This window comes from Pristiophorus japonicus, chromosome 6, assembly GCF_044704955.1.
Source record: "Pristiophorus japonicus isolate sPriJap1 chromosome 6, sPriJap1.hap1, whole genome shotgun sequence".
NCBI lineage: Eukaryota > Metazoa > Chordata > Chondrichthyes > Pristiophoridae > Pristiophorus > Pristiophorus japonicus.
The window spans coordinates 194,179,304-194,196,492 of NC_091982.1; the positions used below are offsets into that span (position 1 = coordinate 194,179,304).

Consider the following 17,189-nt stretch of genomic DNA (forward strand, 5'->3'; position numbering starts at 1 on the left):
TAAACTCCAGTGTATAAAGGCCCAGTTGATACAGTCTCTCCTCATATGTCAGTCCAGCCATCCCTGGAATCAGTCTGGGCCTTCAAGAGATTTCCATTCTAAACTTTTCCCTTCATTCATTCTTCATATAAAGCTTCACATAGTGTATGATCCCTTCCTTTCTAGCAATGAGACAGGATTATGTCAGGGACTCTAAATAGGGATTTACCACTGACTTCTTTTCAAAATATTAATAAAGCACATTTCCCACGGTAACACTTTTAGCCCTCATTCCATATCTCCTTCAACCATGCAGTATTAACCAGAGCATTAAAATAGATCACAGAGAAATTTCATTCACATGTACATGACTTTTCAGATTTATTGGACATTTACTTTTCTGCACTGGTAAGTAGTTGTTGTGTGCAATAATTAAAATTAAAAGTGACTACTACAGTAATACTTATTATTCTGTTTCTGAAGTTGGAATTGTCTTGGAGACTGAGGGAGAACAGATGTACAACTGGCTATTCATTTCATGGATCATATATATATATAAGCTACTTACAGGAATGGCATATTGCAACTCGATATAATGCCCTGCACTTTGCGATCAGTGCTCGCTGTTTATTACACTTACACTTGCCCACAGACTTTCTGTGGGCTTTTGCACAGCAGTTAGAGGTTATCAGACAGTCAAAACAGTGCAGTGCCCTCTACAGGGGATCTGGGACTTGTGTGAACAGAACAAGCAACGGTGTGTCCCCTTAATCAATCTGATTGAAGAATCCTTTCTGAGACATGCAGAGTCTAAACAAGGAAGTCTAAGTTAGAATATTTAATTCAATGCCAAATCATGCCAGAAACCAAAATAAAGAGAGGTAAAGAAAGATGGGATTAAAAGAGACAATCATTAAAATCTGAAGAAATGAGACTCGACACCTTTAAAAGGAAATTTTCAGTGCCAGAGAGGTTGCTTGGCCGTGATTAACACTTATCACACCATTAAAAATTCACTTACACATGAATGCCACAGACCTAACTTTTTCTGGCATGTTTAATGGTATCTAGTGGTTAAGTACCTCAACTTCAATCCTTTATGTGTTTGAATGCTGAGTCTCTCGGTAAGATACTGTTGTAACAAAGCTTTTGGAGGAGCAGGGCAACTCGGACAGCAACTTTTTGATTGCCGCATTTAACTATACATGTGCGGACGCCAGTTGTTGCTGTCCGATTAACTCCTTAAAAACAGTAAGCGCTGTTGGCCGAACTATTATTCTTATTGCAAAATCCGGGTCAATCACTGATTAGACATATTTTCATTAATAACAAGAAGGATAAATTATTTAAGTATGTTTTTGTGAGTCATATCAAAATGCATATAGTTAAAGGGCTGTTTTGTGTGGGGTCTTTTATGCTAGGATAATAGAGATGGTATTATACCAGGCAGTCTCATGGGGGAAGAGCTATTCTAGAAACATCCAAGAGATTAGCACCCTTACTTTATTGGCAATTCATTTCATAACAGCAGCACTTATTTTACCATCAATAATAAATTGCTGACAAAAAGCAGTAGTGTGATGTATTATAGGTATCACTAACCCTGCATTAACATTTTATGTAACTAAAAACTACATTTCATTACAGTTCATTCGATGAGGTTATCATCATCATCATCATACGCAGTCCCTCGAAATTGAGGAAGACTTGCTTCCACTCTAAAAGTGAGTTCTCAGGTGACTGAACAGTCCAATATGGGAATTACAGTCTCTGTCACAGGTGAGACAGACAGTCGTTGGAGGAAAGGGTGGGTGGCGAGTCTGGTTTGCCACACGCTGCCTGTGCTTGTTTTCTGCATGCTCTCGGCGACGAGATGCGAGGTGCTCAGCGCCCTTCCGGATGCTCTTCCTTCACTTAGGGTGGTCTTTGGCCAGGGATTTACAGGTGTCGGTGGGGATGTTGCACTTTATCAAGGAGGCTTTGAGGGTGTCCTTGAAACGGTTCCTCTGCCCACCTGAGGCTTGCTTGCCATGTAGGAATTCTGAATAGAGTGCTTGCTTTAGTCAGCAAATTGCTTTAGTCAGCAAATTGTGTTAGGGAAATTGATGGGATTGAAGGCTGATAAATCCCCAGGGCCTGATAGTCATCATTCCAGAGTACTTAAGGAAGTGGCCCTAGAAATAGTGGATGCATTGGTGGTCATTTTCCAACATTCTTTAGACTCTGGATCAGTTCCTATGGACTGGAGGGTAGCTAATGTAACCCCACTTTTTAAAAAAGGAGGGAGAGAGAAAACAGGGAATTATAAACTGGTCAGCCTGACATCGGTGGTGGGGAAAATGTTGAAATCAATTATTATTAAAGATGTATTAGCAGCGCATTTGGAAAGCAGTGATAGGATTGGTCCAAGCCAGCATGGATTTATGAAAGGGAAATCATGCTTGACAAATCTTTTAGAATTTTTTGAGGATGTAACTAGTAGAGTGGACAAGGGGGAACCAGTGGATTTGGTGTATTTAGACTTTCAAAAGACTTTTGACAAGGTCCCACATAACAGATTAGTGTGCAAAATTAAAGCACATGGTATTGGGGGTAATGTACTGACATGAAAAGAGAATTGGTTGGCAGACAAGAAGCAGAGAGTAGGAATAAACGGGTCCTTTTCAGAATGGCTGGCAGTGACTAGTGGGGTACCGCAAGGTTCAGTGTTGGGACCCCAGCTATTTACAATATACATTAATACATTAATGATTTAGACGAAGGAATTGAATGTAATATCTCCAAGTTTTCAGATGGCACTAAGCTGGGTGGTAGTGTGAGCTGTGAGGAGGATGCTAAGAGGCTGCAGGTGATTTGGACAGGTTAGGTGAGTGGGCAAATACATGGCAGATGTGTATAATGTGGATAAATGTGAGGTTATCCACTTTGGTGGTAAAAACAGGAGGGCTGATTATTATCTGAATGATGACAGATTGGTAAAGGGGAAGGTGCAACGAGACCTGGGTGTCATAGTACATCAGTCACTGAAGGTTGGCATACAGGTGCAGCAGGCAGTAAAAAAAGCAAATGGCATATTGACCTTCATAGTGAGAGGATTGGAGTACAGGAGCAGGGAGGTCTTACTACAGTTGTACAGGGTCTTGGTAAGGCCACACCTTGAATATTGTGTACAGTTTTGGTCTCCTAATCTGAGGAAGGGCATTCTTGCTATTGAGGGAGTGCAGCGAAGGTTCACCAGACTGATTCCCGGGATGGCAGGACTGACATATGAAGAAAGACTGGATCGACTAGGCTTGTATTCATTGGAATTTAGAAGAATAAGAGGGGATCTCATAGAAACATATAAAATTCTGACGGGATTGGACAGGTTAAAAGCAGGAAGAATGTTACCGATGTTGGGGAAGTCCAGAACCAGGGGTCACAGTCGAAGGATAAGGGGTAAGCCATTTAGGACCAAGATGAGGAGAAACTTCTTCACTCATAAAGTTGTGGGCATGTGGAATTCTCTACCGCAGAAAGTTGTTGGGGCCAGTTTGTTAGATATATTCAAAAGGGATTTAGATGTGACCCTCACGGCCAAAGGGATCAAGGAGTATGGAGAGAAAGCAGGAATGGGGTACTGAAATGCATGATCAGCCATGATCATATTGAATGGTGGTGCAGGCTCGAAGGGCCGAATGGCCTACTCCTGCACCTATTTTCTATGTTTCTATGTTTGGGAGTCTTTTGTCGGGCATGCGGACAACGTGCCCGCCCAACGGAACTGGTCGAGTGTGGTTAGTGCTTCGATGCCGGCCTGATTGAGAACACTGGCGTTGGTGCGTCTATCCTCCCAGGGGTTTTGCAGGATCTTGCGTAGACATCGTTGGTCGTATTTCTCCAGTGATTTGAGGTGTCTGCTGTATATGGTCCACATCTCTGAGCCATACAGGAAGGCGGGTATCACTACGGCCCTGTAGACCATAAGCTTGGTGCCAGATTTTAGGTTTTAGACTCAGGGTGGCATTGCACTTGTAAATGGAAATTTTACTGTAACTTGTTTCCATTGTTTGTTCAGCTCATATACATAATACCACTATTTAGTCTTCACTCACTATAGTTCACACAACGTAGCCAAATTAAACAGTTGCTAACTATCCCAGATTCTCCCAGAATGAACCAAGCATGCTGGTTCCCAATGAGACTTGAGCCAGTCCCAGACACTGTAACTCCAGTCCAGCAGATGGCATATGTCATCACACAATCTAGTAGTGACATACTTCACTTTTGCAATATCACATAAACATCTTCATGTTACTGAACTCCAGGCATAAAGGCATTTTGCTCACTTCTGCTTTTGGTCATTAGTAATGTTCTACGTGACTGTTGCAGTAGATTGCGCTGCAAGTCTGGCAGATTGTACATAGATTCTGCTGCATGTTTGTATTGTGAAGGGTGGAATTGTGCAACACAACATTTGTTCATATAGTATTAACTTGGCTGCCTGATTAAGATTCTCTTGTGTAGATTAAAGATTAAATATCTGTTTAAAATCTAGAGGCAATGTCCATAGTCATGAGGAGACTCGTAGTTGGTACAGGTGCAGTCTGGCATGGAGGAAATCTTTGTTAATGACCTCACGAGGATAAACAGACGTTTATTTTATTTGATCAGAGATGTAGACCCACACAATAAATGAAATATTTACATTATGCAACTCTGGAAGAGGAGAATCCAAACACTGGCCTTCCAGCTTAAGATCTCCAGCTGGTATACATGGGAGGTTTTCGCTGGCTCACTCTCACCCTAGGGCTTTATACATTTCCTGGCTTCTCCCCTCTGAGTACTCGTACTGATTCCTACCAGGAGCAAGTCAGAGCTGACAGGGACCAGGAACGGAGCTGGGGAGAATAGGGTAAAGGGTTAGGAGAAAGAATAGTGCCAGTATGGAACAGCAGGGAGAAGAATGCCAGCTTGAACTGGGCTCAGAGGGACAAATGTGTAAGAAATTCGGGGACATTCTAAGTCAATTTGCAGTAATAGTAGTAGTAGTTTACCATACAACTTCTTATATGTGGCCCACATGCTCCAAGATAAGCAACAGATTGTCCACTAAGAGTAAATGTTTGGACATTGCTGTTCTTGAACATGAAAACAAGGCTATATTTTGTTTATTACGCACTTTCTGTGGTCTTTAGAAAGCCAATTAACGTACTGCACCCACAGTTTGACAGAATTATTTTCAATCTGGAAAATTCTTTTGTTCCAATTGACACAATCCTCTCTTCAACTCTCCTCCTCTTCTGAAGATTCCAAAAGTCCCATTCATTATTTGTGAGCCTAGTGAGTATATGCTGGCCATGGGGGTGTTTTCACCTGTTTACACCCATGTACTTTCCAGCAAGGGTCACTGGATAACAATCAATGACAGAAATATTTTCCTTTTGTAGTCCAGAGATGCTGAAGTTAACTATGGTGCATCTACTGCCACTACCTCATTTTAGATCAGCTAACAGCACAGGCCAGTGATTGAACCTAAGGCCACACCACACAATGCATTTACCCATTAAGCCAATAGGGAGCTATTTCCTCCCTCCACCCCAACAATGCTTGTTAACCTACAATGAAAAGACAGTTCAGTCTGTGAACCAAGAAATTGTTAAACAAAAGTAACAAGTTGTTAATCTGGAAATCGTTAATGTATATGGAAACAGTTCCATTTTAAAATTCAAAGTAAGCATCACATTTAAAGTCTGTGCAGGTGTATTTATTATTTGCTGCTGCTCTGCATTGCAGGGAATCCACATTATAGCTTCTTTTCCAACACTGAATTAAGGTACTCATGGATAAGTACAACTACCACATCTGACAGCTAAGTTGTATGATTAGTTTTCAGGTCTCATAGGGCAATTTTCTTTTCTCTTAACTCATTTTAACAAAACACATAAAAACTGGTGCAATGAGTCAGAAGGTTGTGGGTTCAAGTTTCACTCCAGAGGCTTGAGCACAAAAATCTAGGCTGACAGTCCAGTGCAGTACTGAGGGAGTGTGCATTGTTGGAGGTGCTGTCTTTTGGATAAACATAAGAACATAAGAAATAGGAGCAGGAGTAGGCCTTTAGGCCTCTTGAGACTGCTCCGCCATTCAATACGATCATAGCCTGATCTGATCTTGGCCTCAACTCCACTTCCCCGCCCATTCCCCATAACCCTTGACTCCCTTATCTTTCAAAAATCTGTCTATCTCCACCTTAAATACATTCAATGACCCAGCCTCCACAGCTCTCTGAGGTAGAGAATTCCAAAGATTCACGACCCTCTTAGAGAAGAAATTCCTTCCTCATTTCCATTTTAAATGGGCGACCCCTTATTCTGAAACTATACCCCCTAGTTCTAGATTCCCCCATAAGGGGAAACATCCTCTCTGCGCTGAAGAAGTTTCTCCTCATCTCAGTCCTAAATGTCCTACCCCTTATCCTAAGACTATGTCCCCTGGTTCTGGACTTCCCCAACATCGGGAACATTCTTCCCGCATCTAACCTGTCCAGTCCCGTCAGAATCTTATACATTTCTACGAGATCCCCTCTCATCCTTCTAAACTCCAGTTGATCCAGTCTCTCCTCATATGTCAGTCCAGCCATCCCTGGAATCAATCTGGTGAACCTTCGCTGCAATCCCTCAATAGCAAGAACGTCCTTCCTCAGATTAGGAGACCAAAACTGAACACAATATTCCCGGTGAGGCCTCACTAAGGCCCTGTACAACTGCAGTAAGACCTCCCTGCTCCTATACTCAAATCTCCTAGCTATGAAGGCCAACATACTGTCATGTATGTAATCTTCATGTAACAACACTGCAATACCGTATATACTTGAGAAATGCACACATTGACCACAGGGGATGAACTTGTGAGAGACACTCCTCACCTGGTCATCCAGGTATATAAAGAGAGGTCCCATGGAGGGTCATCACTTCTTGGTCCTGTGAATAAAGGTGCAGGTCACAGAGTGACTTTGTCCATAGAATGTGCCTTGTGTGGATTTGTGGTATTGTGTAAGGACCTTACACATACCATTTGCCTTCTTCACCGCCTGCTGTACCTGCATGCCCACTTTCAGTGACTGGTGAACCATGACACCCAGGTCTTGTTGCACCTCCCCTTTTCCTAATCTGTCGCCATCCAGATAATATGCTGCCTTCGTGTTTTTGCCTCCAAAATGGATAACCTCACATTTATCCATATTATACTAATGTTTACTTTAGCTATTCTCTTCCTTTTTATATACCTGTAGAAGCTTTTACTGTCTGTTTTTATATTTCTTGCTACTTTACTCTCATAAACTATCTTCTCTATTATTTTTTTAGTCGTCCTTTGCTGGGTTCTAAAAATGTCCCAAACCTCTGGCCTTGCATTGTTCTTCACAACATTGTATGCCTTTGTTTTCAATTTGATACCATCCTTTACTTCCTTAGCTAGCCACGGATGGTTCATTTTTCTCTTAGATTCTTTCTTTCTCACTGGAATATATCTTTGCTGAGAGTTATGAAATATCTGAAATGTTTGCCACTGCTTTTGTAGTCTTACCCTTTAATATATTTTCCCAGTCCATTTTAACCAGCTCTGCCTTCATACCATTGTAATTACCTTTATTTAAGTTCAGGACACTAGTTTGAGAACTAGCTTTCTCACCCTCAAACTGAATTTGAAATTCCACCATGCTATGATCACTCTTCCCAAGAGGATCTTCACTACAAGATCATTAATTAATATAGACTCGTTACACATTACCAGATCTAATGAGATGAGATGAGATGTTAAACCGAGGCTCTGTCTTCTCTCTGAACTGGATGTAAAAGATCCCATGACATTATCTGAAGACGAGTTTTCTGGTTAATATTTATCCCTCAATCAACATCACTAAAAAACCATTATGTGGTCATTATCACACTGCTGCTTGTGAGAGCTTGCTCTGTGCAAATTGGCAGCTGTCGTTCCTACATTACAACAGGGCCTACGTTTCAAAATAATTCATCGGCTGTGAAGTGTTTTGGGATGTCCTAAGGTCATGAAAGGCGCTAAATAAATGTAAGTCTTTCTTTCAATACCACTAATGTACTATTCATCTGTTTGTGGCGCTGCTCCAAGTATTGCTCCTATCCAAATTTAAGGAACATCTCTGCAATCAGCCTCTTTTTGTACACCACTCTATTGAGGATGCAATCAAAGCCCTGTATTTCCATACACCTAACTACACACACTTCAGCAATGGCCACTAGCAGTAACAGCAGAGACAAGTAAAGTATTACCAAATTGGTGGCATGCCTATGGTGCAGTGCAATCTTGACTATATCAATCCATGCATCTATGAACAACCCTATGGTATCTATAAGCTGGTAAACAGAATGTAATTAATGCCAGAAAATAATACACATCAATGCATTGGCTCACAGACAAGGGGGATGATCACATATGCTTTCATTCTGAGGGAGACGTGACACAGCCTTTAGATTGAAACAGTTGGTGGCGTTGATCACTGTCACATTTTTGGGATTTCAGATTATGTTGCTATAAGGGACCTTGGTGTATTATATGTTAAAAATGATGCTGTTGAGTGAAATTTAGCTCTTGATTATATCCCTAGATTAAAGTTACAGGACAATTGAGATGGCAGATGTAAGTTACAGAGAGGACATTCCAACTATCATTGCTGGAGACAATGAAGATAATTTGACAATCTAGTTATTGTTCACATTCCATGCTGCTGTGGCAATGCTATTCATCTGACAATGGAGTCAGGCTTTTCAAAAAGAGAGAAAACTGTGAATCCTTGAGGCAGTAAGACAGCAAAGTGCTGCAAGAAGGATGGAATACTGGAGAGAGATGTTAGAAAATTAGCTTTTAAGTCGAGCAAAACCACACATTGAAGTTGTGTAGAGTAGTTGTGTTCATTGTTTTATATTATTACGCAAAGACAAGTTGTATTGATGGAAATAATTGAATCTGATTGAACTGTTGTTCTGATGGGAAATAAAGCCGCTCAGTGATTCAAATCAAGTCTCGTCTCACCAAGTGTTTGTTCAGTTTGCGTTGAGAAAATCTGAAGAAATTTACAGGCAAAAGAAATGAGTATCTAGTCCAGATCACAAGGGAATACCACTGTTACATCCCGGGGTTATGCTATCATATATGTAGACATAGCGCAGCCTGAGCCAACTCCTCTAAAATTAAAATGTTCAGACCGATTAAGGAGCGACTGAGGCCACTGAACCCAAGAAGGGATCTACAACAGACCTCAGTTCAACAATTATCTTTTAAAATGAAACATGTTAATCAATCAGTCTAAAAATGAAAGCTAATATTCTTCTACTGTTTCATCCATGTGCACCAGATATCCACAATTTATCTCACGAATGATTCACCGCTACATTAAAGAAACCAATGCTTTACAAGTTCACATATGGTGAGTCACATGCACAGAATCAGTCTTTTGGCTGTCAGAGTGCGAGAAATCTTCTTACCTTAGCAACAGTTTCGTGAAGATTAAAGGAGGGATCCAAGGCCTCTGCCATCAATGCATCGTGAACGAGAAGTGCTTCAGATAGAAATCCTGGCCCCTATGAAAAAGCAGAAAGAAATACAGCTGAGATAGTGCAATTAATGTGCTTTGTTGGCATTTGTACATCAATTGGAATGCTATACAGTGATGCCCCACTATATACTTCTCCAAATATGGAAGGTGTTTTATGGATAGTGATAGAGAATGCTCAAAACACAGTTTTACAGGGTACATCAAATGTTATAAGGAGGATCACCCTATTAATATTTTTGTGAGGAATAACAGTCTGTTTCCCAAGTAGAATGGAAAATAAAAGGTAAAGAAATGTGTAAAACAGTTCCTTTTCTCTGATTTGACAACCTAAAATGTATACTTGCATACCTTTTCCTAAAAATAACATAATCTACTCTGATTTCAAAAAGGCATTTCTTCATAAAAGTGCTGCAAGACACTGAAATTAGGGTAATTTAGAGACAAATTGAAAGCTCTATTGAAAGCTCTATCTATGAGGCACCGCTACACCGGAAACAAGTTTTATGGAAAATCGCAGATTTTTGTACCCTGGTTCCAAAGATCTACCATTTGATGGCAGTCTGGTATGTAAATATTGCCATCTGGAATTTTTCTTGTATTTGAAATATTTTTGGCAAGTTCTGCAGATACAGGCTATGCAGGACAGACAGCATATGGAGAAAAAGGTAGGTGTAATCTTTTCAGGTCTAATGACCCTTTGTCAATTCTGATGAAGGGGGCGGAGGGAGCAAATAAAAGAAGAAATAATTGCATTTATACAGCACCTTTCATGACCACTGATACGTCCTTACTATACAGTATAAATGCACACGAGGCCCATGCTTGAGAGGTCAGTCTGTGACCTGTCCTTTATTCCATAGCATTCAAGTGATGGAAGTGGCTGGAGCTTCCCCTTTTATATCTGAAGGTCCAGGTTAGGAGCGTCTCCCACAAGTTCACCACCTAGTGGTCATTGCTCTCACAGTGTACAACTTAGGTCAGATTATACATGGGTGACAATGCTGGTTGAATACATGACATCACCTCCCCCTCCAAATTATTGGGATCACAGGTTGAATCTCTCTGGTGGTTTATGCTCTCTTGTAGAGCGCCTGAGTTGGGACTCCGGTTGTTGGGCGCTGGCCTGAGTGTCTGCTGTTTGCGGTGCCTCAGGCCTGTCCGGACTGCCCACAGTGTCTGGGCTCTCCTCCCTTTGGTTCCTGTGTTCGGTCACCTGTAGAGGAGTGAACTCTACATCGTGTTCTTCCTCTGCTTCTTCTATGGGGTTGCTCAACCTCCTTTTTTTTGATCCACATGTTTGCGGCAGATTTGTCCATTGGCAAGTTTAACTACCAGAATCCTATTTCCCTCTTTGGCAACCACAGTGCCTGCGAGCCATTTGGGCCCTGCAGCGTAGTTGAGGACAAAGACAGGGTCATTGACATCAATAAATCGCGCCCTCGCATTCCTGTCATGGTAGTCATATTGTGACTGGCGCCTGCTCTCGATAATTTCTTTCAAGGTGGGGTTTATAAGGGATAACTGGGTTTTGAGCATCCTTTTCATTAGCAGCTCTGCGGGTGGAACCCCTGTGAACGAGTGTGGTCGGGATCTGTAGGCCAACAGGAGGCGTGATAAGCGGCATTGTAGGGAACCCCCTTGGATTCTGAGCATCCCCTGTTTGATTATCTGCACTGCTCGTTCTGCCTGGCCATTTGAGGCCAGCTTGAACGGTGCCGTTCTGACATGGTTAATTCCATTGCCTGCCATGAAGTCCTGAAATTCAGTGCTTGTGAAGCACGGGCCATTGTCGCTGACCAAGATATCCGGTAGACCGTGGGCGGCGAACATTGCCTGTAGACTTTCTACCGTGGCAGAGGATGTGCTTGAATTTAAAATGTCACACTTGATCCATTTGGAGTAGGCGTCTACTACAACCAAAAACATTTTTCCCATGAAAGGACCTGCGTCGTCCACATGGATGCGTGACCAAGGCTTGGCGGGCCATGGCCAGTGGCTAAGGTGGGCTTCCCTGGGCGCATATGTTGCACCTGCGAACACAAAGTTCCAGATCTGCGTCTATCCCTGGCCACCAAACGTGTGACCTGGCAATTGCCTTCATCGTGACAATGCCCGGGTGCTCATTGTGGAGTTCTCTGATGAACACCTCTCTGCCCATCTGGGGCATGACTAAGTAGTTTCCCCACAGTAGGCAATCGGTCTGAATTGAGAGTTCATCCCTGCGCCTGTGAAATGGTTTAAATTCCTCAGGGCATGCCCTGTACGTGGCTGCCCAGTCCCCATTCATGACACATTTCTTGACTAGAGACAATAGCGGGTCTCTATTTGTCCAGACTTGAATCTGACGGGCTGTCACGGGTGAGCCTTCGCTTCCGAAAGCTTCAACAGCCATGACCATCTCAGCAGCATGCTTGGTAGTCCCCTCAGTGGTGGCTAGTGGGAGCCTGCTGAGTGCATCGGCGCAGTTTTTGGTGCCCGGTCTGTGCTGAATTGTGTAGTCATAGGCGGCTAACATGAGTGCCCACCTCTGTATGCGGGCCGATGCGTTTGCATTTATGGCCTTGTTGTCGGCCAAAAGGGACGTTAGGGGTTTGTGATCTGTCTCCAGCTCAAATTTCCTGCCAAACAGGTACTGGTGCATTTTCTTTACCGCATATACACATGCGAGCGCCTCCTTTTCTACCATCCCGTAGCCCCTTTCTGCCTGGGACAGACTTCTGGAGACATAAGCTACCGGCTGTAACTGACCCTTGGCATTGACATGCTGCAACACACACCCGACACCATAGGATGACACATCGCACGTTAACACAAGTTCATAAGTTTCTTACATGGGTCATATAGCGTAAACAGATTGTTGGAACATAACAAATTGCGTGCTCTATTAAAAGCCCTTTCCTGGCTGTCCCCCCAGACCCATTCACGACCTTTGCGTAGGAGCATGTGTAGTGGCTCTAGCAGCGTGCTCAATTTGGGAAGAAAGTTACCAAAATAGTTCAGGAGCCCCAGGAATGAACACAGCTCCGTCGTGTTACGGGGTCTGAGTGCTCTCTGAATCGCTTCCGTCTTGAACGCAGTAGGGCTGATCCCGTCTGCTGCTACCCTCATCCCCAGGAATTCTACCTCTGGAGCTAGGAAGACGCACTTCGCCTTTTTCACTTGCAGCCCTACCCAGTCCAGTCTGCGTAGCACCTCCTCCAGGTTGTGGAGGTGTTCTTCAGATCGTAACCCGTGATGAGGATGTCGTCCTGAAAAACCGCCGTCCCTGGAATCGACTTCAGGAGGCTTTCCATATTTCGTTGGAAGATCGCGGCGGCCGAGCGAATCCCGAACGAACATCTGTTGTACTCAAATAACCCCTTGTGTGTCGTGATGGTGGTCAGCTTCTTTGACTCACTCGCCAGCTACTGGGTCATGTAAGCTGAGGTCAGGTCCAATTTTGAAAAAAGTTTGTCACCGAATAGCGTCGCAAAGAGGTCCTCCGCTCTCGGTAGCGGATACTGGTCTTCGAGTGACACCCGATTGATGGTGGCCTTGTAATCGCCACATATCCTGACCGACCCATCCGTCTTGAGCATCGGCACAATTGGGCTCGCCCAGTCACTGAATTCGACTGCCGAGATGATGCCTTCCCTCAGCAGGCGGTCCAATTCACCTTCTATCTTTTCCCGCATCACGTACGGCACCGCTCTGGCCTTGTGGTGTACTGGCCTGGCGTCCGGGTTTATGTGAATCACTACCTTGGCCCCCATGAAAGTGCCGATGCCGGGTTGAAATAAAGAGTCAAATTTGTCCAGGATCTGTGAGCATGATACCCGCTCCACAGAGGAAATTGCATTGACATCGACCCATTTCCAGTTCATGACAGCAAGCCAACTCCTCCCCAGTAGTGCGGGACCGTCCCCCAGGACAACCCAGAGTGGCAACCTGTTCTCCGAATCTTTGTGGGTCACGACTACCGTGGCGCTGCCTAGCACCGGAATGATCTCCTTTGTGTAAGTCCGTAGCTGTGCGTCATTCGGCGATAATTTTGGCCTCCTGGCCTTGGACGCCCACAACTTTTCGAACTGTTTGATACCCATCAGGGACTGGCTGGCCCCCGTGTCTAGCTCCATTGATACTGGGATGCCATTAAGGAGCACTTTCATCATTATCGGTGGCGTCCTGGTGTATGAACTGTATACGTGCTCCACATGAACTCGCTGAACTTCAGCTTCCAGCGATTTCCCCCAGCGTTCATTTCTGCAATTTCGGCAGGTATTTTGCTCATCTCTGCAAACTCCGGCTGAGTGTGTGCCTCCACACCTTCAACATGAACTGCTGTTTGAAACAAAAGGTCCCTTGCCAGTCGATCGTCCCTGACTGCCCATTATTGTCCTTGAGTGCGCCATTAACAGGTGTTGATGGCCCCATTACTGGCCGCATTGTCCATTGCAATGGCGTGAATCGCCGTTCAGCTTGCCATTGTCTCTGTCGAACTCCCCCTCTGGGTTCGACTACATGTTGGGGCATGCCCGATTGCCCTTGTCTGCCTGGAGAACTATGTGCTGCTTTAACAATGTTGAATCTCTGTCCCAACCATTCCTTAACACAGTACCTCTCGTCTGTTCTGCTTGTGGCCATGTTCGCGTGGTTTAAATCCCAGTTTCTCGTTGCCATTGATACGTCCTTACTCTACAGTATAAATGCACACGAGGCCCATGCTTGAGAGAAGGTCAGTCTGTGACCTGTCCTTTATTCCAGAGCACTCAAGTGATGGAAGTGGGTGGAGCTTCCCCTTTTATATCTGAAGGTCCAGGTTAGGAGTGTCTCCCACAAGTTCACCACCTAGTGGTCATTGTTCTCACAGTGTATAACTTTGGTCAGATTATACATGGGTTACAATGCTGGTTGAATACATGACAACCACCAGATGCCCTAAAGTGTTTTACAGCCAATTAAGAACTTTTTGGAGTGTAGTCACTGTTGTAATGGAGGAAACATGGCAACAAATTTGCACACAGCAAGCTCCCCCAAACAGCAATGTGATAATCACCAGATAATTTGCATTAATGATGTTGACTGAGAGATAAATATTGGCCAGGACACCAGGGATAACTCCCCTGCTCTTCTTCGAAATAGTGCCATGGAATCTTTTAATCCACCTGAGGGGGCAGACGGGGCTACTCGGTTTAACGTCTCATCCGAAAGACAGCATCTCTGACAGTACAGCACTCCCTCAGTACTGCGCTGGAATATCAGCCTAGATGTTTGTACTCAAGTCTCTGGAGTGGGACTTGAATCTACAACCTTCTGACTCAGAGGCAAGGGTGCTACCAACCGAGCAACAGCTGACACTTTGACATAGTTGACAACTAGTTCTGAGGTGCACGTAATATTGTACCATCGAGCCAGCGAATTATGGTATCCCCAAGTAGCTCGCGGAGAAGAGTCCTTTGGGCCACTAAAGGGGACTGGCAATGGGGGGGCAACTGGGAAGGTTGGGAAATGGTCAGCAGCAATCAGAAAGGGTGAGTATTGTCTGGGATTGGATGGCTAGCAGTGCCGATTATGTCGTGGAGGGGGATGTGGTGGCGACGATTGAAGTTGTGGCAGTGGCAGTTTGGGGGAGAGGGGGAGCTGTTGACAGCAGCCCACGTGGTTTGAATGTGGAAACGGTCCTCGCAGCCCAAAGTGGTTCCTTTAAGGACTGCCTGTTAGGCCGCACATCGACCTGGTTTTACTGATTGCAGCTGGCCCAGTGTCTCAGAGTAACCCAATGGTGAAGAGTATGCCTCAAATGCGATTTAGGCCCATTATTTGAATTTGCAAAGGGCCTAACATCTGTTTCAGACAAGGGACCATGCAGCCTGTTTTTTTTGCCTGCACAAAAAAGTTGGGAGGCGCACTTCCAGCTTGAAATGCCAGCCAAAGGAGACATATGAAAGGGGACCTTATAGATGTATACAAGATAGTTAAGGGTATGGAAAAAGTAAGTTGGGAATATTTGTGTAAATTAAATTGAGAGAATATGACAAGGGGACACAGGTTCAAACTAGTAAAAGGAAAATTTAGGACTGATGCATGGAATGGATTTCCAGTTAAAATAATAGAAATGATAAACCCGGGAATCTTTTAGAAACAATTAAATGTTGTAATAGGGAATGTAGCATTTTTCTGGATATATAATCTAAGATTGGCCTCATCCGTAATTATCTTGTCATCACTGGCTGGAAAAGAGCAACTGAAAATGGTGTGGGTTTAACTTGTAAGCAACACTGAGCCCAAGTTCAAAATCCTTTGTTGTTTTTCTGGGGAAAGGTTGGGCAGGCCAGAAACATCGACAGCATAGTTAGCAATATGTTATTTTGTGGTTCCATAACCAAATGAAATATCTAATTGTAATTCATTGTCCATTGTTTTTATATTAAGCAATAAGCTTTATCCATATGGCAAACAGATTGTAGAATTGCCCCATGTCAAATCTTGAATATACTCAATGATTTTACACCTGTAAGATCTATTAACATCGGATATGCAAAGCATTAGTTCAGTGTATGTGCTCATGATCTATGATCATGTATTTATTTTCTCATTTACTGAGAATCACTACGTATTCTCCTGTTTACTGATGCAATAGTAAAAAAAAATCAATTACAAATGAAAAAAGCTAATGGAATTTACCTGCAAGATTAGTCACAAGGCTTTTCAGTATGACAAATACAGCTGTTGGAAGCCATAATATTACATGATAAATGATTGAAAACTTATTAATTATCCTAAGTTCTTCATTAACCATGCTGAGACACAATTTTGCTATTTGTAAACGTCTTTGAAAAATAAATATAAGTTTCTGGAAGATGAGAAATAGTAGATATTAAAAACATTCTTTTAGTAGTTAAAAAAAATCTAATTACCTACATAAACTATGTGAACTTTGCTTTTGCTGAGATGTAACTTTGATCACCGTTTTCTTTGATATGTAAATATTTTCAATAATTGGTATCATTTTTGAGCTTCTAATATAGGCTCTGATGTATTTCCCCACAGACTTTCATATTCGTTGATGCTGTACATACAACATTCAACTAAAATTGAAATGAATATACATATTTTTCCAGGAACTACTTTAACATTAAGTGTATGTACAATAGGAATAGTGCATGGTCATAGTGAGATATTAGTATGCGCCATTTTCTCTATGCTTCAGTCCATGGCTCTTTGGCAGAACTCTGACGCAGAGTCTTGGATCTGAAAAACTGACCCTAGCTTCCTCTCTCCACAGATACAGCCTGAGCTACTGAGAATGACCAGCACTTGCTGGTTTTATTTCAGATTTCCATCATCTACAGTATTTTGCTTTTTTCCCTATTTTCTCTACCTCACTTTTTCTCTCTGTTGGATAAAATATAACTTTAATGTTAAAAAGAAAAGCAATATTCCTGTTCTTTGTTTTCTTATTTCTGTCTGGCTCTATCACGATCTCCCAGCTGCAACACCAACATATTGGGCTCAATTTTGCCCAAGCCCATTTTCTGGGGTATTGCCAGAGTTACGCCTGTTTTTCTAGACCAGAAATGCGGCAGAAATATTTTGCCAAAGTTTCCCGATGTATAATTCAAATTTGGCGCCGCGCAGCGTGTCCAGTTGCCTTGGGGGGTGG

At 43.1% G+C, this 17,189-nt stretch overlaps 1 protein-coding gene across 1 annotated transcript in view; it reads right to left on the reverse strand.

The window, feature by feature from the left end:
* The window catches only part of LOC139266239 (inactive N-acetylated-alpha-linked acidic dipeptidase-like protein 2), a 795,403-nt gene that overhangs the window by 193,393 nt on the left and 584,821 nt on the right, over positions 1-17,189 (reverse strand). The window contains exon 11 of the mRNA XM_070884068.1: positions 9,477-9,572. Within this exon, the coding sequence (XP_070740169.1) occupies positions 9,477-9,572 (96 nt within the window). The remainder of the gene's footprint in view (positions 1-9,476; positions 9,573-17,189) is intronic.